The sequence below is a fragment of the Hyperoodon ampullatus genome (assembly GCF_949752795.1).
Source record: "Hyperoodon ampullatus genome assembly, chromosome: 19".
NCBI classification, from domain to species: domain Eukaryota; kingdom Metazoa; phylum Chordata; class Mammalia; order Artiodactyla; family Ziphiidae; genus Hyperoodon; species Hyperoodon ampullatus.
In genome coordinates, this window is record NC_136932.1 from 5,800,476 (window position 1) to 5,828,438 (window position 27,963).

Sequence of the window (27,963 nt, forward strand, 5' to 3'; positions counted from 1 at the left end):
GGAGTGGCAGAGCTGAGATTTGACCCCTCAGACTTCTGGTTCTTTCTACTGTCTTACAGCTCGGCCAACATTTGCCTTTTTCTCCAGATGTGTGACTCTGGGGACATAAAGAACGGGTAGCTGGGGACACCTGACACTGGGGGAGGGATCCTGGAGCCTTTTGAGGGTGAGGGAGGCCCCAGTGGGCAGGGGTGCCTGGCTGGTGGCGGGTGCTCCGGCCCTCCCCCCACCCCCCCTTTCTGCTGTGCGGAGGCTGGGCTCTGGGTATGGGAGGTGTGGGCCTGTGGTTTTCCTCTCCCTCGGGAGAGGGTGCCCACGGGCAGTGGAGGTGGCGGGCATAGGGTGGAGGTTGGATGTGGGTAATTTGTTTTCCCTTTCTTTGGTGCTGGTTTCGATTCTCTGACAGTGTCTTCTCCACCCCTGGGTGCAGGGGGCCAGGGCCCAGGCATCTCCGCAAGGGTCGTGGTCCCAGAGGGACCTTCTGAGGCCAGGCCTGTGCTCTTTGGCCCCGCCCCCATCATCCCTGCCCTTGCCCATCCCTGTTCCCTGGCCAGCCTGGCCCTTGGCCCATTTCTGTAACCTTTGCCCCCTCCCTTGGCTCAAGGCCCTCCGCAGGGAGCTAACTGCACTGACGTTTGCAGGCTGAGCTCCTTTGGTGAGGCTCCAATGGGGGTGGGGAACACCTTCCAGCCTCTCCCTGGGGTGTGTATCTGTGGCTGAGGTTTGAAGTATGGTCCAGTTTCAAACTCCTCAGGGGGCAGAATTGAGGCATAAAGGCGGCTGTCGTCAATCTCTCCTCTGGGGTCAAGGGTCAGCTCCAGAGGGTCCAGACCGAACCTCCTGCCGCCCCCCAGCCCCCAAAAGCTGGGTCAGGAGGCCTGGGTTCTGGAGTGAATGGCTTCCTGGGCCTCACCTCAGAGAGGCCGGCCCCCATTTGGACCTGAATCCACCGGCGTGCTTCTCTGTGTCTGTGGACCCTGCTGTGTACTGGGGGGCCGGCCCGCAGGAAGGCAGGTACAGAGGCTCGCCTGGCTGGGGGAGGGCCAGGGTAGGTGCAGTTTGGGAAACTCTGAGGCTGTGGTTGTGCGTCTGTGGGGAGCCGTGTCCCGGGCCGGGCATGCAGGCCTGGAGCCGGCTTCACTATCCGTGGAGCCCAGGTGTGGAAGGATCGCATCTCCGGGTTCCCTCTCCTCACGTGTCACGTGCGTGCCCGCACGCACCCGGGCTGGGTGTGCAAGCACGCGTGCTCTTGGCCACCGGACGCTTTCCCTGGAGCTGCGCGTGTGAGTTTCTGCAAGTGGGTGTGCGCGTATGTGAGGGTCTGACTGTCAACGCTGGTGAGGCTCAGCCAACCCCTCCCTCCCTTGCTGGCTCGAGTTCCCCTTGTGTGGCGGCCCCTCAGGGTTGTGGGGGGCCAGGGCGGCAGCTGGCCGACGGGTGGGGTCCCTGCTCCTCTGACGTCAGCCTCGCAGCCCAGGAGGGAGTTGGCAGGGGCCTGGGGCAGGAAGGGGGCACCTCGTTCAGGAGCAAGGAGAGAGGCCCGATGGTGGTCATAATTAGTCACAGTCAAAATCGTGCTCGGTGACAACAGGGGAGCTGCCCCCCCCCTTCCTTGCAAGTACCTGTCCCCCTCCCCCTCCCTCAGCCCCGCACAGTCACAGGCTGGCTGGCCGGCCCGGCTGGGCCCAGAAGTCCTGGCCTCGTCCATAGTGGCCTTGGCAGAACTCCCCCATCCCAGGCATGGTCCTCAGCCAAATGCTGGCCATGTGTGTGTCCTCTGGACTCCAGGTCTGAGCCTGGAGCCTGGAGCTTGGAGCCTGGCACGGCCTGCGCTTGGGGAGGAAGGGCTTGGAAAGGGAGGTAGTCCTTATTTGGGATCTCTGTGGCCCTGTTTTCTTTTCTCTCTCCTTCCTCCCCGCCTTTCTTTCTTTCTTAACAGCTTTATGGAGGTATAATTCATATACCATAAAATTCACCCATTAGAGTGTACAATTCACTGGTTTCAATATAGTCACAAGAGTTGTGCAACTGTCACCACAATCACTTTTAGAAAATTTTCATCACTCCAGAAAGAGCCCCCATACCATTCAGCAGTCACTTCCCATTTCCCTCAAACCCATGCCCCAGCCCCTGGTAACCACAATCTACCTTCTGCCTTTATAGATTTGCCTATTTTGGACATTTCATGTAAATGGAATCATACAGTAGGTGGTCTTTTACAACTAGCATAATGTTTTCAGGGTTTATCCATGTTGTCGTGTATATCGGTACTTTGTTCCTTTTTATGGCAGAATAACATTCCATTGTATGGATGTACAACTTTTTATTTATCCATTCATCAGTTGATGGACATTTGGGTCGGTTCTACTTTTTTGGCTGTTAGGAGTGCTGGTATGAACATCCACACCCATGTACAAGTTTTTGTGTGGACTTACGTGTTTTTTTTGTTTTTGTTTTTGCTGTACGCGGGCCTCTCACTGTTGCGGCCTCTCCTGTTGCGGAGCACAGGCTCCGGATGCGCAGGCTCATCGGCCATGGCTCACGGGGCCTAGCCGCTCCGCGGCATGTGGGATCTTCCCGGACCGGGGCACGAACCCGCTTCCCCTGCATCGGCAGGCGGACTCTCAACCACTGCGCCACCAGGGAAGCCCTGGACTTACGTTTTAACTTCTCTTGGGTAGATACCTAGAAGTGGAATTGCTGGGTCGTGTAACTCTTGTGTTTAACCTCTTAAGGAACTGCCACGCTGTTTTCCAAAGCAGCTGCAACATTTTACATTCCCACCAGCAATGTCTGAGTGTTTCAATTTCTCCGCATCCTCACGTACTTGTCGTTATCAGTGTTTTTGATTATAGCCATCTTAGTGGATGCAAAGCGGTATCTCATTGTGGTTTTGCTTGGCCATGTTTCTTTCTGTCTCTTTTTTTTGTCTCTCATATATGTCATGTGTGTGTATACACACACACTCATATATAAATACGTGCATATTTATTGATACTGTTTACATGTATCAATACTGGACCTCTTGTGGATGCTTCTCGTTCTCCGTCTCGTTCTCTGCTCTTGTTGCTGCCTGTCTGTCTCACTGTGTCGTGGAATTTCTGGGTTCATCTCTGTCTCTTGCTACCCGTGGTGTTTTCTCTGCGTGTCCTCGGGTCCCAGCTGTTCAAACAGGGTATGGATTTGTGGATGCACTGGTGGAGGGGCATCTGGCTTTTCATCTTCTGCCCACCTCCCACCCTCTCCAGGGAGGTTGCTTCTGCAGACAGAGTATGTGGGTGAACTCTGAGATGGGTCTCCCTTGCCCCTCCATTGCCTGGGAGTAGGGGGCTTCCACCCTGGGCAGTCCCTGCCCATCATGCTGTTAGGCAATGGAGGTGATACCCAGGAGTCCTCGGTTCCCATTTCCCTATTTGTATGTATGTAAACGGGCCTCCCCTCTGGGCCCGTGGGACAGACCCATCTGGGGTGCTCGGGCTTGGATTTGGGGGGGAAGTGGTGTAAGCGGGGGCCCCCTGGCTTAGGAGTCATTTTTCTGAGAAGTGCCACCGCTTTAGGGAAGCGGCTTTTCCTCCCCCTCCCTCCTCCCTTCAAGCACACGTTCCCTGCATCTTGACCTCAGGTAACCCGCTTTGGGGGAAGCAGGGCCAGCTGCCTTCCCCTGCAGCAGGAATCTTCCTTTCGGGGTGGCATGGCACCGGGGACCCTTTCCTCTCAGGACTGTGGGTGAGAGGCCCTCCTCGGCTCTGGGCTCTGGGCTCTGTCCCCGTCTCCCCAGCCTGGCTCTGCTGTCCTGCCACCCCCAGCAGTGTCCGGGCCCTACTCCCAGGCCGTCTCTGCCAGCCAGGCATGGTGCCAGCTGTCTGCTCAGCCGGGTGCCACGGGAAAATCTCCGGCCGCCCAGGTTGGGGAGCTCCGCGGGGAATGCCCGTGCGCCTGCTCCTCGGTGCCCACTCACCTGTCTTTTTTCTCTCTGCAGCATCACAGGACATGGCCTCCCCCGCCACCTAGCTGGGGCCCACCTAGGAGAGGGATCCTTTCGGCGTCCTGAAGGCCAGCTCTGGACCTTCCTGGGAAAGTGCCAGCTCACAGAAGTGCTTGACCAAAGGACCGGCTCTTGGGACATCCCCCAGCCCACCTGGCCCCCAACTGGAGTGGGGGCTCCAGGAGGCTGAGGTCAGCCTGCTAGCCTTGGACCGCAGCTCCAGGACAGAAGGGGGGGGTGGGCTGACCACCCAAACCCCCTCTGGGCCCAGGCCCCATGACCCGAGGAGAGGCGGCCTGAAGCCTGCCAGAGCCTTTGGCCAGACTGTCTGCCTGCTCTTCTGACTGTGGCTGCTTGGCATGGCCAGTAACAGCAGCTCTTGCCCGACACCTGGGGGCGGGCACCTCAGTGGATACCCGGTGCCCCCCTACGCCTTCTTCTTCCCCCCCATGCTGGGTGGACTCTCCCCACCAGGCGCCCTGACCACTCTCCAGCACCAGCTTCCAGTTAGCGGCTATAGCACGCCATCCCCAGCCAGTAAGTGGCGTGGTGGGCATGGTGGGAGGGGCGGTGGAGGGCGGCAGGCCGAGGTGGGCCTCTAGGCACATCTCTTCGGCGGTGGCGAGGGCTCCTCCAGACACGGGGGATCGTCGTCTGGGGGGCTTGTAGGCTGATGGCCGTGATTGTGTTTGGTGTTGGGGGGACAGAGGCACAGCTGAACAGTGCTGTCCTCCGGCGCGCCTCTCACGCGCCCCCCCAGCGCTCTGCCGTGGAGGGCCTTATAAATAGCTCCAGGGACTGGACACGGAGGCTGGAGGCGGGTAAACAAACCTCTCGACATTTGGTGGAAATGGCAGCTCTACTGAGAGCAGCGCCCCACCTCCGCCCCACCCCATCCAGTGCCTCTGGGGGAAGGGGCTTGGAGGCGTACAATCCCCTCCCCTCGCCGTGGCCAGGCTAGGTGGTGCTTCCCTTTGTGGGGAGGGTGAGAGGGAGGGGCCCACAGGCAGCCTGGTGGGTCGGGGCAGTGTCCCAGGAGGGGGCGCTCAGCCTGGACTCCGGCTGTGGACGCAAGCCTGCTCTTGGCAGGGCCTGTGTTTTCTCTCCGCCTCCGCCTTCTGCCACAGGGGTCGCCTGTTGGCCGGGTGGGGGTCTCGGTAACCTTCCCTGGCTGGCCGAGCCAGGTAGTGGGAGGTGGCGGCAGCTATGGCCAGCTGGCAGAGTCCAGGCCTCGGGCCTGCCAGGACGCTTACAGTAACTCTGGCCCCCAGGGCCCAGCTGGGCGCCGGGCCAGGGCTTGGCGGGGGGGAGGGAGCCGGGGCCTGGCCTGGGGCAGGAGGGGGTGGGAGCCGCAGAAGGGGGCCGTGGACGGCGGACTGGCCGGTCAGCTGCTGACCTGGGAAACGTGTCCCACCTCTCCTGGCGGGCAGGTACTGAACACCCTGCCCCGGGCACCCACCGCCTCTCCCGTGGCCACTGGCAAGCTGCCTGGCGCCGCTGCCCTGTGCGCCCGGCTGGGCTGGGTCAGTGCCCCCTTCCCAGTGTGGGGGCAGCGCCCTCTCCCCGGAGCCAGGGAGTCTCTTTGTCCCTGGGGCAGGCCCTGGCTGGGCGCCTCACTGCCCACACTGGCCGGCTGCCCACTGCCACCACTGCTTCCTGGCTCACCTCCTCTGGCTGCACGGTGGCCCCCTCCCTCCCAGGCCCCACCAGCCACTGGGAGCAGGGGCTCTAAGTCTGTGCTACTTTAGGTCCCTACCCTTTGTGCCCTGGGGCAGGGGGCAGGCGGATGCTGCCTACTTCAACCTCCACCTTCTGTTTCCTCCCTTGGAGGTGCGCAGCCGGCAGCACTTTGACCTGGGAGTCGGAGTCGGAAGCCCGATTCTGGCCTGGTCTTCAGTCTATGCTAGGTGATGGGGGAGGCCAGTGTCTGGGTTCGGGGCTGCTGGGGAAGGGGCGGGTGTGTCTGTGTGGGGTAGTGCCTGCGTCCGTGGGGACTGGGATTCATATCCCAGCTCCAGTGACTGGAGTGTCTGCTTCCTGCCAGGGTGGGGTTTTCAGGGAGGGAGACATCGAGGGTGCTCAGCCTGGTGCCGGTGGACAGCTTGCTCTTCCCCAGGTGATAGGAACAGAGCCCCAGACGCTCTGTCCACCTGGGGCCTGGCTCACGGAGGGTTGGATGGGGCTGGGCCTGACCCCTGACCTTGCCCTGTCTTGTGCCGGACAAGCTAATGTTTTGCCCTTCTTTGAATGTTGCAAGCTTCTTCCTCTTTCTTAGAGGTGGGTGGGGAGGGTTTCCGGGTACCCCACTTCCCATCCTGCTAACCTTCATCCCCCAGGGTGGGGTGCCCACACTTCGGGTTGGGCAATGCCCCTTCCTGCCCCCTCCCTTTGTGAGCCTGTGGGTTGCCCTGGCCCTTCCTAGTAAACAACAACAACTTCTCTTCCTACCCAGGCCCCCAGCCTCTGAGCTTCTCCCCGACCTTCCCCTTCTCTGGGACCAGAGGTGCGGCCAGGAACCTGAGGGAGCCCTGCATCTCCCTCCTTCTTGGGCAGGGCTGAGGGGCCTGGAGACCCTGGCTCTCAGCACTGGGTAGCGAAGCATGACGGATCAAAGTTCAGGCATGGGGCTTCCCTGGTGCAGCGGTTGGGAGTCCGCCTGCCGATGCAGGGGACACGGGCTCGTGCCCCGGTCCGGGAAGATCCCACGTGCCGCGGAGCGGCTGGGCCCGTGAGCCATGGCCGCTGGGCCTGCGCTTCCGGAGCCTGTGCTCCGCAACGGGAGAGGCCACAGCAGTGAGAGGCCCGCGTACCGCAAAAAAAAAAAAAAAAAAAAGTTCAGGCATGGAGGCAGCCTCGCCTTCCCCGCTCTCCCCACCTGGGGGCTGGTGCGGGGGGTCAGGCAGTTCCTAGGAGGGGTGGACATCTGTGGCCCCCATTCCTGTAAGGAGCCAAGCGATTATATGCTCTGGTCCCCTGCCACCCTTTCTGTAGGCAACCTGGCACATGAGGCTCCCTCCTCCCACTTCCCACCAACAAAGGTGTTTGGATGGTCCTCCCTCCACCTCCCATTCCTCTCCCCAGGTCAGGAGGAGGCTGGACCTTGGGTGTACCCTTCAGAGACCCGGTGGCCTGTGGAAGGACAGAACTGTTCTCCAGGTCACTGGGGACAGGTGGGTAGCTGTCCTGCTGTCGTCTCCCAGGGAGCCGGAGTGGGAAGCTCCAGAGATGGGGCAGGATCCCCCCTCTGAACCAGCCCCTGGGGCGTGGTCTCTGAGGACTGGTATTTACTGTGGAGGGCTGGGATTCAGTGTGCCTTGGGGGGAGGGTCAGGGCTGGGTGTGTTTTAGGGGTGGGGAGGTCAAGGTTGGGTGTGTGTTGGGGAGGGGGGTCGATGGCTTACGTGTATTGGGTGAGAGGGTCAGAGTGCAGATGAGGAGAGTCAGACCCAGAGCCGGGGAGGGGTGTCAGTTTGTGTGCTGGAGGGGGCGGTGACTTAGGGCACAGAGGGTTTAAGGGGGAGGCGTCTGTGATTGTGTCGTGTGTTTGGGGAGGGAAGGGTCTCTATTTCTTATCGCTAGTCTAGGCTGGAGAGGAAACGAACCTGCCTCTTTTGTTGCTCCCCCTGGGAATTCCACGGGGGCGGGGGCGGGGTGGGGGGAGGTGGAGTAGGCTGTGTAGCGAGTTCTGGCTTTGCCACTTACTAGATGTGATAACCTCTCTGAGCGTGGGTCCTCGTCTGTAACCCAGGGATCTGACCAGAACCTCCCTCAGAGGGCTGAGGTTAGGCGAGAGCATTGCTGTAATGCACTCTGCTGTTCACCTTGCATGTGATCACCGCTGTCTCCTTGCCGTGGTACCCCGTGTTACGACAGTGGAAAGGGACCCTGGCCCTTTCTGGGTGGGGGCTGGAGAGAACGGGAGGCTAACATCTGTGGAGCACCTACTGTGTGCCTGGGACTTTATCTCTGTTTTACAAATCTTAATCCGGACAATCCTGGGAGAGGGACATTATCTCCATTTACACATGAGGAAACAGCACCGGTGGTTAAGTGGCTGAGCTAAGTGACCTTACAGCTGGGGTGTTTTCTACCATCCAGATAGGCAGCTGCGGGAGGGTATTGTGGGGAGCCCTCCTGGGTGTGGGGAGCTCAGGACCATGGTGAAACCCTGTCTCCCATGGCTGAAGCCCCCCCACTTCTGCCTCAGGACCTTCTGCTTTCACCCAGTAGGGGGCGTAGGGGAAGGCCTCCCCCCCTAGCCACGCCCCCTTTTCTGTTTTTGATCCTGAAGGCTGGAGGGAAAGACCGATAAGAGGCCTGGGCCAGATCTCCATCCTGTCCTGGAAGCTGCGGATACAATCTGTTCACACCCATCCCCGCCCCCAGATCAGCCCACTGCAGCCCGGGGACTTTGCAGAGCTCAGCGGGCACCCTCCCTCCATCTCCATCCAGACAGACACTGTAGGAACAGAGTGTAGAAGCCACCGTTCTTATTCTTATTTTGTTTCCATTTGTGGAGTGGGGGCAGGGAGGTTGGAGGCTCTCTGTAGAGGAGCTGGGGATGGGAGCCCCGAAAGATCGGGTCCAGACGTTTCCTTTCCATCCACACATTTGCTGTGTGGCCCTGGGGTCTGGGGGAGCCTGGAGAGACTGGAGGGGGTGAGCCCTTCTCCTTTCCCGCTCCTCTGCCACTCCCCTTTTCAGTCTGTATCCTCCCTCCCCCCGCTCCTGCCCACTCTTCCCTTGGACAGTAGGAGGGACAGCCCAGGGAGAGGGGGGACTGCTAGCAGTGCCCTCCCTAGGGTCCAAAATGCAGAGTCAGCCGGACGACTGTCGGACAGGGCTTTGAATGAAACTGCAGCCCCCTCACCTTTTATCTCCAAGCATTGATAGTGCACAGGCCCCCCCTCAGGCCAGGATCCCAGCATGGGCAGGGGGAGGGGACTCAGGGAAGGAAGCCTGTCCTCTTAGGCTGGCCAAGACCTGAGACACTGTGTCCGCCCGTGCCAAGGGCCCTGTGCCCGTGGGGATGTGCCAGTGCAGGCCCTGACTACCCTTTGAGGGGTAGTGTCTGTGGAAAGAGGAAGTGTTTCCCTTTTTCCAAATCACTTTGGGGCGGTGCCTACAACGCCTTCCTTCTCCTCTCCGTTTTCAATGGTGGGGCACAGCCCATGGAGCTGGACCTCCCAGGGTAGACTGGAGGCCCTCTGCCCCGACTAGATCAGAAATAGAGGCCCTCCCCTCCCCATTTTGACTTGCTGGGAACCTCAGCCCACGGACCAAGGCCCCCCTTGGCAGAAGTCTTAAAGGACAGCTCTTCCTGCGCAGCCTTGGGCAGGTCACTCAACCTCTCTCGAGTCTGAGTCTGTTTCCTCGTCTTTAAAGCAAGACTCCTGATCTGCTGCTTGCTGGGCAAGTTGCTATGAGGCCACGGTGACCTGCTTGCTGGTGAGGGCCTGGACGAGCTTCAAGTACCCTGCAAAAGCAGTGGTGACGAGGGGTGGGTGGAGCCGGGCATTGTCTTGGGGGATGGCCACCCTGTACTGGGACCCGATGTCCGTCTGGCCCCGGGTCTCATGATTTCCTGTTTGTTATCCCCTCCAGATGGGGTTGGGGACTGGAGGGACCCCTGCCTGGCACAAGCGGAGGCCACTTCAGTTCCGCCCATACCTGCTGAGGGCCTGCTAAGCACACAGTCCTGGAGGAGTTGTGGGGGACACGGCAGAGGAGGACGGGGCCCCAGGCCTGCCACTCGGTCCTCCCCACCTCCCCCGCTGCCCCCCCCCCAACAGGCGGCCAGAACCTTCCTTTTTCTCTCTTCTCCCATTGCCCCAGGACACTGTGTTCTGCTCTGACCTGCCCCATGACCTTGCTGTTGCCCAGAACAGGCATCTCACCCCGACTTCTCCACTTCTCCAGCTCCAGAAATCCTATCCATCTTTCAAGGAATATCTCGAATACCGCCTCTTCCCAGAAATCTTCACAGATGTTCCCGCTTCCTTGCTCACTCCCTCCTTTGAAGGCCCGCAGGCCCTTATTTTTTTCTCTTAACAACACTCATCTCTCTACCACGAATTGACTCCTCTCCACCTGGTGCCTGCAGTGAGCTGCATCATTTGGGAGATCTTTTACTGATCACCAGGTCTTTGATGGCAGGGACAGTCCCAGATCCCTTAGTACCTTGAAGCTGTGAACACAAGGCCTAGCACATAACTGGTGCCCAGGATCTGCGTCGTTTGGGAGGCGATACCAAGGGCTGTGGAAGCAGTCTGCCCTCCTCCCCAGCAATCTCATCCACAGCCAAGGCTTGCACCCGTGCCCTAGGCCCCAGCGTTCCATCTGCCGCCCAGACCTCACTTAGGTGAGACCTCACTTTGGAGCCCAACACCTACCCGTCCACCTGCCCGGTAGACTTTTCTACTTTGCACTCTTGGAAACTTTGCTGTAGCACAAGCCACACACCAGAGTCCTCTTTGCCACCTCCTTTCCCACAGTACCCCCTATCCACGCCCCCCCCTGCCCCCCGGCCACATTGATTACTTTCCTCTATCACCACTGCCAGTTTCCTGGGCTGTGCTACTGTTGTGTGCTGCCTGGACTGTGCTAACTGGTCTCTCTTGCCCTCCTACCATCCATTCTTCATACAGCTTCACACGGTTAAATCTGATTTGTAACACTGTAAATCAGATCTTGCCTCTCCTTTGCTTGGAACCTTTTTGTGGTTTCTCCCTGCATTTGAGATAAAATCCAGCAAGCTCACCTGGTCTGGCCTCAGCCCACCTCTCCAGCCTGGTCCTCCGCTCCTTTTTCTTTTGAATTTTATGTTATGTCCTCTGTTAGTTCCTTGAATGAACTCACCAACTTCTGTAACCCCAGGACCCTTGCACAGGCTCTTTTATTGGGATTCCACTCCTTCCTACTCTTTTTTTTTTTTTTTTGCGGTACGCGGGCCTCTCACTGTTTTGACCTCTCCCGTTGCGGAGCACAGGCTCCGGACGCGCAGGCTCAGCGGCCATGGCTCACGGGCCCAGCCACTCCGCGGCACGTGGGGTCCTCCCGGACCGGGGCACGAACCCGCGTCCCCTGCATCGGCAGGCGGACTCTCAAGCACTGCGCCACCAGGGAAGCCCTCCTTCCTACCCTTTACCTAACTTCTAAACTTCTACTCTTTCTTTAGGTCTCTGCTTTGACCCTCCAACCTAAATTAGGTGCCTACATTAATTCTCCTTTAAAGCATACTTTATGTGCTTACTTGTGTCATAATACCAATTATCTCAGTTTGCAATTATTTATAATATGCAGTAATAAACATAAATATATATATTTGTGATTATTTGCTAAATGGCTGTTGCACCATAAGGTCTGCAAAGGCAGGCTCCCCAGGGTATCCACCTGGGAGGTGCTCAGAAAATAGTTTTCCTTGAATCGGCCTGGCATGGTGGGAACATGGGCTTTGATGGCATAAAGTTCAAATACTCACTCTCCTCTTTAATAGCAGTGCGATCTTGGACAACCCACCTAACCTTGCTGAGACCTTAGTTTCTTTATTTGTAAAATAGGAATAATACCACTTATCTCTTAAGAGTTGCTGTGAGGATTAAATGACCACATATGTTAGGAACCTGGCTTTTAGAAGACTATCCTCCGGAAGCACGTAAATTCCTATCAAATGAGGGAGCTCTGCTGCAGGGTCAGAGGGAGCAATAAGATACTCTCTTCTCATGGGGCATTCCCCCCCCCCCGCCCCCGCCCCCCGCGCCTTCCTGGACCTACCCAACCCAGGTCTTTCTTCCAGTGAAACCGGCATCCCGAGGGCTTCCGGGAGGAAGTGGTCAGCTGAAAGTCACCAGCCCCTCCTTTTCTCTCTCCAGGGCTAGACGGTGCGGTGGGGGGCCCATGCTGGTTCCGCCTGTGGGACACACCCTGGGCGGGGCTTTGCTCGACTGAAGCACGCCGGGCGTTGCGGGGAGAGCCCCCTCTGCACGCGTTTGTGCCAAAGCACCCGAGCTGCCGCATCGGGTTCCGGCGGGCGGGCGGCCGGAGTCACACATGATGTCACAGACAATGACACAAGCCGGGTGTCTCATTCTCACGCGGTGCCCGAGCTGCACAATGTCACACCCAGGACACCCGGCACGGCGCTAACACTTGGCCACACGCACCCCAGACCTTCGCCTCCTGCCGCCATCCTCCGCGTCTCCGGGGGAGCGGCCCGACCGGGCAGGGGGCTGGCGGGTGAGCCCCGCGGGCAGGCTGGCGAGCGGGTGATGTCACGGGCAGCGGTGGGTGGGTCACCCGGAGGTGAGGCGCCGCCAGGCGAGTTCAGAGAGAGTTCAGCCGCATTGCATTAGGCAAATGAGGCCCGGGCTGGGTGGGGGGGTGGGGGGGGGTGTTGGGGGAGGACAGCGGGACCACCCCCCTCCTCCCGCCCACCACCTCCCTCGCCTTGGCATCGCGGGGCCGGGGACTGACCAAAGCACGGGGGAGGCTGGGAGCCGGAACTGGGACGGGGGAGGCGCCTGCCCCGCTTCCGTCCTGGCGCAGCCCCCTCCTCTCCCGGTACCCAGCCTCCGTCAGTTCTCCGTGCACTCCTCCTCTCGAGTCTTTTACCCCTTCCGTCCCCTCTTCTCTCCTCCTCCTGCCCGGACTGCCCCCCACTTGCCTTCCATGGCCCGCCTCTCCCTCTCAGTTCCCGGCTTGGCGCCCGCTGCTGCCGGACCCGCCGGGAAAGGGTTAAGGCAGGGGCGGTGCCTGGACGGGACGGGGCGGAGGAAAGGGGGTGGGACTGCAGGGGAGGGGGCGCGTAGGCCGGGGTTGGGGGCCCGCGGCGCGCACCGCCGGAGACCGAGCGCAGGGCGGCAGCCCCTTGCCTGGTGGAGGCGGAGGCGGGGCCGCGCGGTCCCCACCCCACCCGGAATCCTCGCCCGGGAGAAGCCCGGGCGCCCCGGCTGGGAGGAGGAAGTGCTCGGTGACCCCCCGCCCCGCGCCGATCTCGCCCCCGGCCGGCGCACTCGGGGAGCCGCGGGACGCTGCCTCGGACACCATGAGACTCGCGACGGGAGCCCCCTCGAGGTGAAGACGCCGAGTTACCGGGCCTCGGCCGGGCGTTCCCGGGGTCAGCCGAAGGACCCCCCCCCCCGCCCCCCCGCCCCCAGTACACACAACTTCCCTGCTTTTCACCTGGGACTCGCAGAGCGGCCGGCCGACTTGGACGCGGGACTAAGGGCAGAGGGCGGCCCCCGGCGCGGGTCGCCAGTCGGGGCGGGGGGGACGTGCCCCTCGCCCCCAGCAGCTCTCGGATGGCGCCGCCGGCTGAGTGAGGGAGGCGGCGCGCAGGACTTATCCGCCCGGACTTCTTGTCTTCGCGGGGAAGATGTACGAGAGTGTGGACGTGGGGGGGCTCACCCCCACCCCCAGTCCCTTCCTGGTGGTGGATTTTTATAACCAGAACCGGGCCTGTTTGCTCCCGGAGAAGGGGCTCCCTGCCCCCGCTCCCTACTCCACCCCGCTCCGGACTCCGCTTTGGAATGGCTCAAACCACTGTAGGTACCGGCCTATCCCTCCTATTGTGGGAGCTGGGGGGTGAGGGTGGGCTGTAGGGCTTCCGCTCCACCAGGAGATGCAGGCCTGGGGGCGTAGTGAGGGTCTTGTCTCTACCCTCCACTTTCCCTTGTCTCCCTTGCTGAAAGTAGGGTGCCCTTGTTGGACAATTGGACTCCCCCGAGTAACCCTGGGCGCTATTTCTGTTGTGTTTGGACTGAGGAACTTTGGGGGTTCCTCCTTTCAGGAAACGTTTGTTCATCTCTCCGTCCACTTTTTGCAGGGGAAGTGAAGCCCCTTGTCCCCAGTTTATATTCTTCTTGCTTGCAATCCGATAGCTTCACAGCTGAGTGGTTCTTTCTCCCACCCTGAAGGGTGGGGTAAAGGTCCTATCTGTGGGCTTGTCTGCTTCTAGGAGGAGGGGCCGCCTCCCCAGATCCCACCCCTGCCAAAGCCTGGGGGAGAGCCTGTCCTGGGCGACAGCTGCTGCCCCCAGCTCTTGGGTGTCAGGGGAGCGCTCCATGTCTTTGGTGTTGGCAGTGGGGTGTGGCAGGAAGGGGCAACTCCATCAGATACCCGTCGGCCATCCTAACCGACCCATAACACCTTGGGGAAGGGCACCTGTCCATCTGAGGGTTGTCCTGGCCCTAGACACTTGGCTGGCACAAGCTTCTGTGCCAGGGATGGAGGGGAGAAGCTACTCTGGTGGGAAGAATCTCCCTCCCCATAATCCTAATACGGTTTGTTCGCTGGAGGATGAGTTTGATGTTTTTGTGGGTCTGGGGCTACTCTGGAAATGAGGGCTGCATCCCCTCCCTACTCAGCCGTGTCCTTTTGTTACCGTGTTTTCACCTGGGGATGGGGCGGGCACTGGGCTGTCCCTCCTTAAGAGGGCCGCTGCTGATGAGAGCCCCGGAGTCCTGGCACCTCCTCTCCTCGCCGTCCTCTGGCTGGGTTCAGGCTTCCCTGGAAGGGAGAGGCTCTGTACACTGGCGGGAGCTGTGAGTGCCTGGGGTGCACACCTGGGCATGTTTATACCCAGCTGTGAGGCAGTGTACCTGGTGGGGGAGAGCGGTGCTTAGGGGGTTATTGTTACTTGGCTCCGGTTCCGTCCTCTTCCCTGGGGGGCTTCTCCCACCCTCCCGGCCTGGCTGCCTCTCTCCTGCCTGCCAGGGAGGAGGGATAGAGTGGGTCTCTGGGGGCCTGGCCGATTGCAGTAGGTTGAAGGGCCACCCGCGATGCCTTTGCTCTAGGAAGAGAGACCTGAGGTGCAGAGACGCCCATCTCTGCCCCTTTCAGAGCCACCTCACCCCCAGCCTTTATTGTCCGACCCCCTGACCTTTGCCTCTGGGGCAGATTGCCTGGGAGGCTGCAGGCTGCAGACCGTGGGAGGGAGGGCGGTGTGCGCGTGGGTGGACTTTAGGAAAAAAGGGTCAGGCGACAGGTGTGACACACACTGGGACCCTTCTTCCCATTCTCCCAGAACTGGAGGAAGGTGTCCCCTGCTAAGTGGGATACTTGGGGCATGGCTGCCATGGGCACTCCCTCCACAGCCTTGGCCGCTTTTGCCAGAGGACTGGGGGGGAGATGGGATCCGAGGCCTTGGGCTCCAGCCCTTGGGGGCAGCTCAGCTCTTTCTGGCCCCAAACTGGCCAGGCGAGGTAGGGGGAAGCCTGGAGGCCCGCGGGCGATGGGGGAAGTGGAAGCCTGTCCCCCCGCACCGTGTGTGGGGCAGCGTGGAGCCAGCAGCCCCGGCTCCCCTGTTGGCCATGGTGGGAGTGTCGGGTCTGTGGCAGTGGGCTCAGCCCCCAAGGCTTAGTGGGCCGGGAAAGTGGCTGGGAGGGTTGTGGTGGGGTACAGGCTGGGAGGGCCTGGAGGCTGGGGGTGGTGACTTGAGTGTGTCTGGAGTTCACGGGGTCATGACCGAACCCCTGGGTATGTGTAGGTCCTCTGGTGCCAGGAGCCCTCCTGCCCCCTCACACCGAGTTCTCCACTCTCTGCTGCCACCTCCACCGAAGGTGGGAAGAGACTGCACGTGGGCTGGGGGAGAAGAGCTTCCCGATCCTGCAGGGCCCCGGGGACCTTGCCTCCCTCCCCCAGAACCCCCGTTTTGGGGCGCCAGAGGACAAGGGGTACACAGGATGTGGCTCTCCATCTGTCCCCCACCAATCTCGCGGCTCACGCCTCCGCCCGCTCCCAGACGTCCAAGAATGTGAAGCACGTGGATGCCCGTAGTGGGGGGAGGGGGGAGATGCTTATCGGCGGCCGCTGGGTAGGGGCCTTCTTCCGCCGCCGCCGCCGCCGCCGCCGCGCTACACCCAGAGTCACCCCCACCCTCCTCTGGGGTGGAGGAAGGGCGGGGCCCAGCGCCGTGCGCCCCCTCCCCGCCCCTCCCCGCGGGCTGCCAGCGGAGCTGCGGAGGAGCGGGCGCCAGCAGGATTGGGAGGGGAGCCGCTGGCCGGGGGCCCGGCTGATTTCCTGCTGATCTCCTCCAGGAAACCGCCCCCTTGTGCGGGCCTGCGAGCGGCTCTGGGGCGCGGGGACTCCGGAGCGTTCTGCCCACCAGGAGCCGAGCGGGGGCGGGGGAGGGGCAGCCTGGCAGCGCGGGCGGGAGGGGACGCCTGGCTCCCTGGGCCGGTGCCATGCCTTCGCTGGGCGCTGGCACGAACTTTTGAGCTGAGAAGGTGTGGTGCTTCTCCCGCCTCGTCCTTCTGCAGGAAGAGGAGAGATTTGTGGGCTGGGGCCTCTGGGGAGGGAGGTGAGCGGGAAGGGGCCAGGCCGTGGCAGTCCTTCCCCCGCTGGGTGTGCAGAGTTAGTTAAGGCTGCGTCCTGACTCTTGCAGAGGCTGGGAGCGTCCTAGAGTGCCCCTGCTCCCCTTGGCTGCTGGCTGGTGGCCCGGGAGGTGGGGACTGGGCCGGGGCTCTGGGTTCAAAGGGCACAGTGGGAAACCTTAGAGCTGTTACCTGGGTGACAGGTGGCCATGTGCTGGGCGTGGGGGCGTGCAGACCAGTGTGATAGCCTCAGAGGCAGCCAGCTGCTGTGGGGTGGGCCGCAGGGAGGCCTCACTGAGCCCAAACTGTGTACCCTCACCTTCGGTCATCTCCCCCCGTCCTGCCAAAAAGCGCAATTTAAAAAGCACGTTCTTCCGGTTTCATAAACAGCCTCTGGACTTTGCCTCAGCTCCCAGTTTCTACAGACCTTTGGCTCTGCACTCAGTCCCTGGTCTTCAGCTGCCTGTCCCTCATCTGGGTTCCCCTGTATCTCCCCACGGCCCCCTCCCCTCTCGCAACCCCACTCCGTACCCCAAAGCTCCCTCTGTCCTTTCTCCCCCTCCCCTCTGGTCCATTGTAGAGGTCGGGCCTTGGGGGAGGTGGGTCCAGGGCAAAGACTGGACGTGGAGGGAGGTCGGTCAGAGCCTTCTTCCTCTCTGGTCGGGAAGCTGACTGGGATTCTAGGCCATGGTCCCTCCCCACACCCCCTTGTCCTCGACACCCCCCACCCCCCACCACTCTGGATTGTCTGTTGTGACTCCTTTTGCGTCTTGGAAAAAGTTAGCACAACAAAGGGCTCCTTTGTCGCTCACCCCTCTGCCTCCTGGCCTCACCCAGGCCCCCCAACCCCGCCCCCCACCCCCCAGCAGCTGTTCTCAGGCCTCTCGCCTGTCTGATTTGCTTGTCTGGCCTCTGGGAGAGTGAGGTGGGGAAAACCAGGCCAGGACAGTTCGATTTGGGGTGAGGTGCAGAGGGTGGGGGAGGTCAGCGAAGAGTCTGGATCGGTGGGGGTGTGGTGTCGGCAGCCACTGATCCTTTGCTGCAGGCCGCTCTCTGGGCAGGGACAGGGACAGGGACATGGGGCCACAGCAGTGCTGGTCAGCCAGGCTGACCAGGGAGGTGGTGCCCAGGCCCAGCTAAGAGCCAGGAAAGCCCTGCCAAGGTTGTTGGCCTGGTTCCCTGTCATCAACCGCCTGGCAGTCCCTAGTTGTGTTGTGAGGGTAGTAGCATGCAGCTAGCCAGCCCCCCACCGCTCCCCGCCCCCATCCAGGTGCTGCTTCTCTCTGTGCCTGGACTTCGGGGCCACATGAGGTGCTATGAGGTGCTTGGGCAGGAACTCTGGGCCCCTTTGAATTCCAGAACCTCGTGTGCTGGAGTTTGGGGTGAGACTAGACAGAATTCTGGGGTGTGGGAGGAGGCAGGGATCTATCTCCTCAGGGAGGCATCCTTGCCCCTCCTTGGCCCTGGGCAAGTGGTCTTGGCAAAGCCTCAGGGGGGGTGCTGGGTGGCCCCTTGGGAATCTGGGGTCGACTGGGTCACAGTTCTCATCCAGTACAGTACACCCCCAGCTGCCCCGGCTTCGGGCACAGAGAGCCCCCATGCAACCCAGCCCTGTTCTGCCTGGGGTGATGGGCATGGGGCCAGGCACTGGGAAGGATTTGTAGGGGGAGCTGCCCTTGCTGGCTAGGTCACCCTCCTGGCTGCCCTCTTAGAACTGAATAACAGGAGGGGAGGGGAATGGAATGGTAACCGGGGCATAGGACATAGTATCGTATGGAGGCCAGACAGACAGAGCATTGATGGGAACAGACCCCCTTTGTCATGCTTTTCCCCCCAGACAGGGGGCACCCAGAGCAATGGGCTTCCGGGGCCCATAGGGACGCTTCTCCCTGTCTCCAGGGGGGTCCCCCTGCTTATCTCAGGGAGTCCCACCTGCTGTGCCCCAACGTTTGTGACTCTGCACACCCTGCCTTGGGTCCCTGGCCAGGGGATTGTTTGGGTGGAGGAGGGGCTGTGGCTGCTGGCAGAGGGGGTGGGGGGGGAGCGGAAGCAGAGGGGGTGGGGGAGTGGCCGGCTTTGAATATCCTGTTGACCCCAGTTTCCTCTGTCCCCAGCTTGTGTCCTCTTCCCTCCCTCCTCATCAGGCCTTAACTCCTTCCTAACGTGGGGGGAGATGGGGCCGGGCTGCCCAGGGTCCAGGGCTGTGGAACCAGGCTGACACCCACGCCCAAGCACCAAGTACAGCCACATCCGTGTACAAATCTGATGGTTTATTATCTGCTCTTTCTGGTTTTGAAGGTGGGGTCCTGCGGAAGTAGGCAGGACTGATGGGGTGCTGGAGCTTCATGGGCAGCCTCATTTCCCCAGTGGGGCTGGGAAGTCCCGGGTTTCCTGAGACTGTGTCCCTGCCCCAGAGTTTGACTCCCGGCAGCAGTGGGGTGGCTGGGAGGGGCTCCTGGGAGAGATCAGGAGGCAGGGTGGGCAGCGTATGAAGGATGGTGACCTGGGTCTCTAACCGCCCTTCTCCTCTTGTCTCTCTAGCCATCGAGACCCAGAGCAGCAGTTCCGAAGAGATAGTGCCCAGCCCCCCCTCGCCACCGCCTCTGCCCCGCATCTACAAGCCTTGCTTTGTCTGTCAAGACAAATCCTCAGGCTACCACTATGGGGTCAGTGCTTGTGAGGGCTGCAAGGTGAGTTGAGGGGGTCATTGGGAAGGATATCCCTGAGTAGATAAGTGGGGTGGTCCCACTGCCGAGGGCTGGGACTGTGCCGGTGGTGGTGGTGGTGGTGGTGGTGGTGGTGGGTGTCCCTGAAGCTGCTGACCTTACTTCCGTGCGGAGGTGGCAGCAGCCTTGGAGGAGAGGAAGCCTTCAGCAGAGCCTCCTTCCCCGTAGATGAGCAGGGGTCCCCCAAACCAGAGGTCCCCCTCCTGCCTCAGCTCTTTTCCCCATCATCTCCATCCTCCAGCTGGCAGGGTGTACACCCGCTCTGCTACCGCCGCCCGGGTTGTCATGGTGAGCTAGCTGCCGACTGGCTCTTGGCTGGGGACCCAGGAGGCCTGCCCTCTGTGGCCCTGCCTGAACCTCGCCATGGCAGCCTGGCAGGAGGCCGTTGGGAGCAGGCGCCTTGCCTTGGCCTCTCCTTCAGGTGCCCAGGCTGTGGGCCTCCCAGAGTCTGGCTGGATTTCCACGTGCCCTTGTTTGGCTCCAGGGTGCAGATGTGGCTGCCACCTTCCCAGCAGCTGTGGGCATGGCCTCTCCTCCTCCTCTCCCCAGGGCTTGAGCCTCTGTACCTGTTTCTTCCCCAGAGATTGGGGCTCAGAAGCTGCACAGCTTTGAGGCTCGGGGCCCTGGGCTGCCCCTCAGTGTGGGGCAGAGATCAAGGGCAAAGCACCAGGCCTTGGACTCTGTGTCTGCCTGTCCTGTCTGGTTGTTCTTGGTCTGCCTTAGCCTGTCTGTCAGTCTCTCTGTTAGCCTGTGTGGGCAGCTCCTGACCAGCCTGGTCTACCTGTGATCAGTCTGTGCGCATCTGCCTGATTAGTGAATGCGTGTTCTGCTGCTTTGCTCTTGGGCGCGCTCTCCACCTGTCTGGCCAGGCTGTGTGTGTGTCTGTGTGGCCCCTCCTGCTTGCCTTCTCTTCCTGTGCTCTGAGCCCAGGGCTGTGGGTTCCAGAGCTCTGACTCTCTCTCATCTAGCCCCATCTGCCCCTTTACTTGACTCACCAGCAGCCCGAGGTCCTTTTCCCCAGGAGAGAGGAAGCTGGGTCTATGCGTGTGGGTTGGGGGAAGCCCTCTGCCCACCCGCAGTGTTCAGGCAGCAGGTATTGGGACTCTTCTCGGGGTATCCTTGTAGGCGGACCCTTCTCTCGGCCTTATCACGTCTACTCAGGTAGTTGATGGCCAAAGCCCTTGGGGGCAGCAGCCACCTGGCCCTCTGCCCCCACGGCTGAGGCCACAGGCCAGCGCTGTTCCTACTGTGGGTGTGGCTGACCTGACTCCCTGCCCTCCATACCCAGGGCTTCTTCCGCCGCAGCATCCAGAAGAACATGGTGTACACGTGTCATCGGGACAAGAACTGCATCATCAATAAGGTGACCCGGAACCGCTGCCAGTACTGCCGGCTGCAGAAGTGCTTCGAAGTGGGCATGTCCAAGGAGTGTGAGTGCCATGGGCAGGGCGGGGCCATGCATTGGGCAGGGCACGAGTGCCTGGCCACTAAAGCTGGGTGATCAGGGGCATGTGGATGTGTGTGTGGATGTGAACGGGCGTGCTCGTGACGTGGTGTACAGGCTGGTGGTTGAGGACGGTTCACCTAGAGCTGCAGGGACCTGTCTGTCTGTCTCACTAGTTGTGTGTCCATGTGCGGACAGCCCTTCCTGTTCGAGTGAGGCGGGCTGTGTGTGCTCGCTCACGTGTATGCGTGTGTCTGCGCCCGCTGGCTTGCTTCCAGGCCCTGGTTGGCTTTGGGGTGGGGCTCAGAGGCATCCCTGAGTCCCTCTGGACTGTGCATCTTAGGACAGGGGTGCTGCTGGGTATTTGTGGTGTGTCGGGGCGGGGTGCGGAGGAGGTGCTGCAGGCATAGGGATCTTAGAGCCTTTTGTCTGGTGGAACCTGGGACCGGGAGTTGGAAGAGAGAATTGGGACCTCTCTGATCCCAGAGGAGCGGGGGCTTCCAGTTTGGGCTCAGCTGAGGCCCGATGGAGGGAGAGAGGGAGGGCTGGACAGGGAGACCCTCTTGTGTTGAAATCATGGGTGTTGCCGTGGTGACCGGTGATTGATGATGTCAGAGATAAATGACGCTGACAGACGCCTCCTTGTCTGCGTGGCCGTTGCCATGGTGCCTGGGCCGTGGGGGATGGGGTGGGGGAGGGGGCTGCAGGACCCTCTAGCCCTTTGTGGGCAGGGCAGTGGAAGAAGGAAGCCGGGAGGGGACGAGGGGGGGACACGAGCAGCCCCAGACAGGAGCAGAGGGACCCTGCAGCACCCGGCCACCTCCTGCCTCAGGGGGAAGGGGCCGCGTTGTCCGGAGCCCAGGAAGTGCCTGCTGTGCGCTGCAGAGCGGGTGATAACTTGGCACCCACAGGCCTGGGACCCTTCCCTGCAGGGCCCAGACCCTCCTCCTCCCTCTGCTGCTGCCACCTTCCGCTCCCAGAGCTTTTCATCACAGAAGGACCGGGGTGGGGACCCCGTGGGGACCCCGTCCCCCTTCCACCACCAACTCCCCCTTTCCCTCCCTCCTTCTCCTCTCTGGCTGCTCGGTGCCCCGGAGCTGAGCAGCTGCCATTTCAATAGAATTAAAGCTTCCGAATGATAAACGTCTTGTCACAGCTGCAATTTTCTCTTCCCAAATTATCCCCCCACTCTCTCTCTCCCTCTCCCTTCTCTCCCTTGCACTTTATTGAATTTGCAGAATCGACATGAGTGATCTCCAAATTATGCCTGCCCCCGCCACCGCTGCCCCCGCCCCGGGCCCCCCACCCCCACCCCCTCTTCCTCCAGTGTCAGCAGCCACCGCCACTGGTCCTGTGAGTGATTGTGTGTCTGGGATAATCGGCTGGTAACGACCCCATCGCTGCTTTAAAGCCGAGTGGTGTGTGCGGCTCAGCGCCCCCGGTGATTTGTCAGCTCCCCCGGCTAATGGGCCGAGAGATTCTCCCACCCGGGCCCCCCACTCTCAGGCTGGGGAGCCCTACTCTTCGCCTGGCCGCCCAAAGAGCTCTCTGAGCCCGTCCCCGGGACCCCAGGGAGACAGCTGCCCGGAGGTCTGGGGGATGGTGGAGGCAGGAGCCGGTCCTCCCTGGAGGCAGGGGGAGCGGGAGGCAGGGAGGCCGAGCACAGACGTGGGACACTGTGCACACGTGCCTTCAGCCCTGGACCCCCGCGCGTGCGCACCCGGAGTGTGAGCTGGAGTAGATGCGTGGGAGAGCAGGCGTGCGTGCGGTGGTCACGGGGCCCTGGGGCAGGCCTCGGTGTGTGGGCCGGGTGGGCACGGCGGGAGGCGGGGGGGTGGGGGGGCACCGTGTGTCGCCGTCCCGCCTGCCTGTGCGCTCGCGTGTGTACGCATTCATGTGCGCGCCCCCGCCGGGTGGCCTCCTTCGCAGCCCGCTGCTCTCGGTCTGGTGGGAGGAGCTCGGGCTGGGGATGGACGGGCTTGGGGACGAACCGCCGGCCGCACTTGCCCTCTAACCGCGCGGCCTGGGCCCTCCACAGCCGTGAGGAACGACCGAAACAAGAAGAAGAAGGAGGCGCCCAAGCCCGAGTGCTCCGAGAGCTACACGCTGACGCCGGAGGTGGGGGAGCTCATCGAGAAGGTGCGCAAAGCGCATCAGGAGACCTTCCCCGCCCTCTGCCAGCTGGGCAAATACACTACGGTACGGCCCCCCGGGTCACCCCCTCTGCCAGGCCTGCCCCTCCGCACCCCTGCCTGGGCCACCGCCGCGTCCCCCCCACTCCCCGCCGCCTCCCCTTCCTCCCCGCCGCCTCCCGTCACGGAGCTCTCAGGAGGTGAGGCAGTAGGGGGCAGGTCTGCGGGGGCTGGCGGAGCCGGGCCGAGAAGGCGCCACGAGGGGGAGGCCCTCACTCTCCCCCGTCTCCCCAGAACAACAGCTCAGAACAGCGTGTCTCTCTGGACATTGACCTCTGGGACAAGTTCAGTGAACTCTCCACCAAGTGCATCATTAAGACTGTGGAGTTCGCCAAGCAGCTGCCCGGCTTCACCACCCTCACCATTGCGGACCAGATCACCCTTCTCAAGGCTGCCTGCCTGGACATCCTGGTGAGGGTCTGCACCCTGCCCCCCTGGGCACTACCCCCGTGTCCTTGGAGGATGTCCTGCCACTCAAATAGCCACCTCCCTAAACGTCCATCTGGAATCGACCTGTCCAAATGCCCACCCACCCAAATAGCCACCCTTCCTCTCCCCCATGGGTCCACCTGTCCACTCAGCCACTCAGCCCCCGGATGTGCACCGGGTCACCCGTATAGCTGTACACGCGTCCATCCACCCTCAGTCCGTCCTTCCATCCGACCTGCCTTCCAGCCACCCATCTTCCCACCTATTCAGTCTAATAAAGATTCACCTGGGACCCTGTGTGGCCAGGCCTTGAACTGGGTGTCAGGAACAGAGGTGAACACACCACTGTCCCCTCTCGAAAACCTCCTATTGGTGGAGGCAACAGATATGTAAACAGAGCTTGCAAAACTGTGATAAGCGCTGGCTGGAGATGGGGGAGGGCCGTCCCCTCCCTGAAGGACAGAGAGCCACACTGCTGGACCCTAGGGAGGACGCCCCAGAGGAGGTAGCATCGAGGGGTTTGTAGAAGGGGCATGTGAAACGCCTGCTGGTGTGGGACCAGCTGGATTCAGGGGACTGCAGGGCATCTGGTGGGGCCAGAGGGGTGGGCTGGACTGGAGGCAGGATGGGGGCGGATGGGATTGTCAAATCCAGGGCTGGAGGGAGGACTGTCCTCCCTGTCTTCCCTGATGGGCTCAGCCCACCTGTTCCTTCTGGACCACCTCCAAGGTGGTCGAGATGTGGAATGTTGTGTTGGGATGTGACCAGGCTGCTCTTCCTGATAGGGGTGGGGTGGGAGGTGGGATGCAAGAGGCAGGATCAGGGTTTGAGAAAGTTGAAGACAGTATACATTTATGGAGCTCTTGTTGCGTACCCAGTCCTGGGAACTGTAGACATAAATCTCCTGTGGCCTTTGCCTTCTTGGAAATTCTAGTTTCCCTCTTAATTCTCTGCATGGAGGCAGGATGAGCTAGATCAGCTGTCTAATATGGAGGCCACTGGTCATGTGTGGCTCTTAAAATTTAAATTAATTAAAATTAAATTCAGTTCACTTTTTCATTTGCACTTGCCACATTTCAAGTGCCCAGCGGCCACACTGTGGCCGGTGGCTACCGTATTGCACGGTGCAGACGTAGAACGTGTCCAGCATTGCAGACGGTTCTATGGGACGGCACTGGTCTGGCTGCCTGCCAGGTGGTCCTCGGGGGTTGCTGGTGCTAGAAGTGCTGGGGGACGTGAGTTCCTGAACTCGAGAACCCCCTGCATCCAGATCCTGCGGATCTGCACGCGGTACACGCCCGAGCAGGACACAATGACCTTCTCGGATGGGCTGACCCTGAACCGGACCCAGATGCACAATGCCGGCTTCGGCCCTCTCACGGACCTGGTCTTCGCCTTCGCCAACCAGCTGCTGCCCCTGGAGATGGATGATGCTGAGACTGGGCTGCTCAGTGCCATCTGCCTCATCTGTGGAGGTGGGCAGGGGGCCTGGGTCTGGGGGCCAGGCCCAGGGTGGTGGTACGACCCCCAGAGCCTCTCCCGGGGAGAAGCTCAGGGACCATCAGATCAGAAAGGGACCTGTCAGACCCTTGTCAGACCCCTGTTAGAGGGGGGAACCGAGTCCCAGAGGAGCAGGGTCTGGTCTGCGGCCGCACGGCAAGGGAGTCGTGATGGAGACCTGGATTCTGGTGCCGTTTCCAGGCAGTGCTCGTTGTAGGGGGCTTAGGAGTGAGGACTTGAAGGTCAGACCACCCAGGTTCAAATCCTGGCCAACGTGGGACCTTTAACAGGTTGCTGAGCTTCTCTGAGCCTCTATTTCTGTAAAATGGGGGCAGTAATGGTCTTCCCCTCATAAAGTTGATGGGAGGATTAGGAGGTAATAAATAAGGCACGGTGTGCCCAGAGCAAGACCCAGTAAATGTTGGCTGCTGTTACTATTTTATTCTTACGAGTTCTACCTTATCAGGCTGGTGTCCAGAATAATGGGCAGGAGTGGGAGACCTGTCCTTACTTAAGATGGCACTGCCTGTGTTCAGGGATCCCACCTCCATGAACTGGGCTCTCAGGGCGACCTTTGGGCAACCCCTGTCCCCAGCCCCTCTTTGCTCACCTTTGAGAGCCTCTTAGGGCCTTTTTGTGTGGGGACCACCCCCGCCCCCCAGCAGAGAAGCTCAGCCTGTGGTCTGGGCAGGCATGCCCCCTGGTGGTCCAGTCTGGAAGTGCAGCTGTGTTCCTTGCTGGGCTAGGGCAGCGACTCAGCGGGCATCTCTGCTTCCTCAGACCGGCAGGACCTGGAGCAGCCAGACAGGGTGGACATGCTGCAGGAGCCGCTACTTGAGGCACTGAAGGTCTATGTGCGGAAACGGAGGCCCAGCCGCCCACACATGTTCCCCAAGATGCTGATGAAGATCACAGACCTGCGAAGCATCAGTGCTAAGGGTGAGGCTCCCACACCTGGAGATGCCCCATGTGTCTGCTGGGGCTGGGCCCCAACACCTGGCCCAGGACCCACCGTCCATGGTCAGGGTCAGGCCTCCTGCATCTGAGCTGACACCCCACGTCTTTGTGCCCATGAGATGCCCCACTCACCGGACCCCACCTTGCCTAGGTGACCCCCGCCTGTGAGCCCCAAGGTGGCAGTGTCATCTTTGCGTGGTGGTTAAGGGCTCTGGAACCAGACTGTGTGGGTGTGTGTCCTTGAGCAGGTCAGACAGCAGCTCTGAGCCTCAGTTTCCCATCTGAGGAGCGGGGATAACGATGGTGTTTACAGAGTTGTTTCGAGATGTCAGTAGGAGAGTCCACAGCACACAGCGCCTAGGAAGGGCCCAGTGTCAAGCCCAGGTGGTCTGACCCCAGAGCCCGAGTTTGGAACCACTTTGCCCTGCTGCCCCCTCGGCCGTGGGGGCTTAGGAGGGCTGCCTTATGTCAGAGAGCTGAGCCCCGAGTTCAGTGCACGGTGGAAGCTGATGTGGGTAGTATTGACCCTCCCACCCCCTCCGCCCTCCCTCCTGGAGCCACACTTGCTTGTGGGGCTGGAGGAGCCGGGCGGGCATGCTGACCTCTGTGCCTCCTTTTCCTGCAGGGGCTGAGCGGGTGATCACGCTGAAGATGGAGATCCCGGGCTCCATGCCACCTCTCATCCAGGAAATGTTGGAGAACTCAGAGGGCCTGGACACTCTGAGCGGACAAGGGGGGGCCGGGGGGCGGGATGGGGGCGGCCTGGCTCCCCCGCCCGGCAGCTGCAGCCCCAGCCTCAGCCCCAGCTCAAACAGAAGCAGCCCGGCCACGCACTCCCCGTGACTGCCCGTGCCCCGTGGACACAGCCCTTGCCCCGTGCCCTGGCTTTTCTCTGCCTTTCTACCAACCATGCGACCCTTGCCAGCCCTGCCCCCCACCTGTCCTCCCTTCCCTGGGGGGCCGGAGGGAGGCGGCGGCGACTCTTCGGACAGAGGCCCGGGCCTGCGATGGACTGCCCGCTCCTGCAGATGTCTGGGCTGACGTCGGGGGCAAGAACTGAGTGAGGACCCCCGGTCCCGGGCCTCAGGATGGGCCCCGGGGGCCTCGTGTTCATCAAGACACCCCTCTGCCCACCTCTCCACACCTTCATCACCAGCAAATGCCAGGACCTGGCTCCCCCATCCTCAGAACTCGCAAGCCATTGCCTCCCCGTTGGGGAACCTCCCCCTGCCTCGGTTGGTGACAGAGGGGGTGGGCCGGGGTGGGGGATTCCCCCTGTACATACCCTGCCATACCAACCCCCAGGTATTCTTGCTGGTTTTGTTTTTATTTTAATTAATTTTTTTTTTTTTGGTTTTGATTTTTTTAATAAGAATTTTCATTTTAAGCACATGTATACTGAAGGAATCTGTGCGGTGTATTGGGGGGAGCTGGATTCAGAGCTGGAGGGGGGTGGGTCCTGGGGGAGGGGAGTGGCTCAGAAGGGGCTCCCCCTCTCTAAGTCCCTGTGCCCCCTAAGCCCTCCTCCCCAGCCTTTTCCTCTTCAGTTTTCTCTTTAAAACTGTGAAGTACTAACTTCCCGAGGCCTGCCCTCCCTTCTCCCTCTGCCTAACCACTGGGCGTGGACAGTTTCCCGGCAACCCCTGGAAGGAGGGGGCTCCCCCAGGAGATGGGGCGGGGGCGAAGCAAGGGGGCCTCAGAACATAAAGGCGTGTGTTTCTCAGCCTCGTGTCCTCGGCAGAGCTGCCTCCCCATCAGAGCCCACGTCATCGAAGCCCTCCCGCCCCCCCACCCCGAGCCCCATGAAGGGGCTGGCCAGGGGGTCCGAGCTGCCCCTGCCCCCCAGCCTCACAGCCACCAGCACCGCCCACAGGGCCCCCAGACACACACACACAGACACGCACGCACACCCACGCACGCACACACCCACACCCACGCACGCACACACAGTGGACAGACGGGCCGGCAGACACTCGTGGCCCGAGTTCCTCCGTTTCCCTGGCCTCCCCCACCCCACCCCCGTGCCCCCTCCTTGCCCCGCAGGACGGGCCTACAGGGGGCCCCCTCCCGTCACCGCTGCACCCCCGGGTTTGGGGAGCTGGCCCTGCCCTGCCCTCCTTGCCCCGGGGTTGGGGTCTCACCCCCCCAGAGCCCGCTGGTGCACCTGTTACTGTTGGACTTTCCACTGAGATCTACTGGATAAAGAATAAAGTTATATTTATTCTACACGTGCCTCAGAGCCTCGCTGCCTCGCCGCATTCTCTCGGTGTCTGGGCAGGGGCTGGGGGTCAGCTGTGGGCACTGGGGGGCCAAGCCGCCTTCAGAGCTTGCCTTGCCGTGCTGGAATCTTTGGAGACCCAATGGAAGGAGATGGCCTGCCCTTAGAAAGCCAGCCCTTGGTCTAGGGGCTTTCGCAGCCC

At 61.3% G+C, this 27,963-nt stretch overlaps 1 protein-coding gene across 3 annotated transcripts; it reads left to right on the plus strand.

The window, feature by feature from the left end:
* Positions 1–4,344: 4,344 nt before the first annotated feature.
* On the plus strand, positions 4,345–26,897 carry RARA (retinoic acid receptor alpha; the record flags this gene model as incomplete). 3 transcript variants are annotated; one of them, XM_079724530.1, is made up of 8 exons in its annotated part: positions 4,345–4,522; positions 18,837–18,985; positions 20,310–20,451; positions 22,504–22,664; positions 22,892–23,068; positions 24,357–24,561; positions 25,367–25,525; positions 26,169–26,897. In XM_079724530.1, the coding sequence occupies 8 exons, from the start codon at positions 4,345–4,347 to the stop codon at positions 26,384–26,386; spliced, it is 1,389 nt and encodes a 462-aa protein (XP_079580656.1). In that variant the 3' UTR covers positions 26,387–26,897. The 3 variants fall into 3 exon arrangements, with proteins under 3 accessions (XP_079580656.1, XP_079580658.1, XP_079580657.1); XM_079724531.1 differs by lacking the exon at positions 4,345–4,522 and adding an exon at positions 13,358–13,526; XM_079724532.1 differs by lacking the exons at positions 18,837–18,985; positions 20,310–20,451.
* Positions 26,898–27,963: the final 1,066 nt, after the last annotated feature.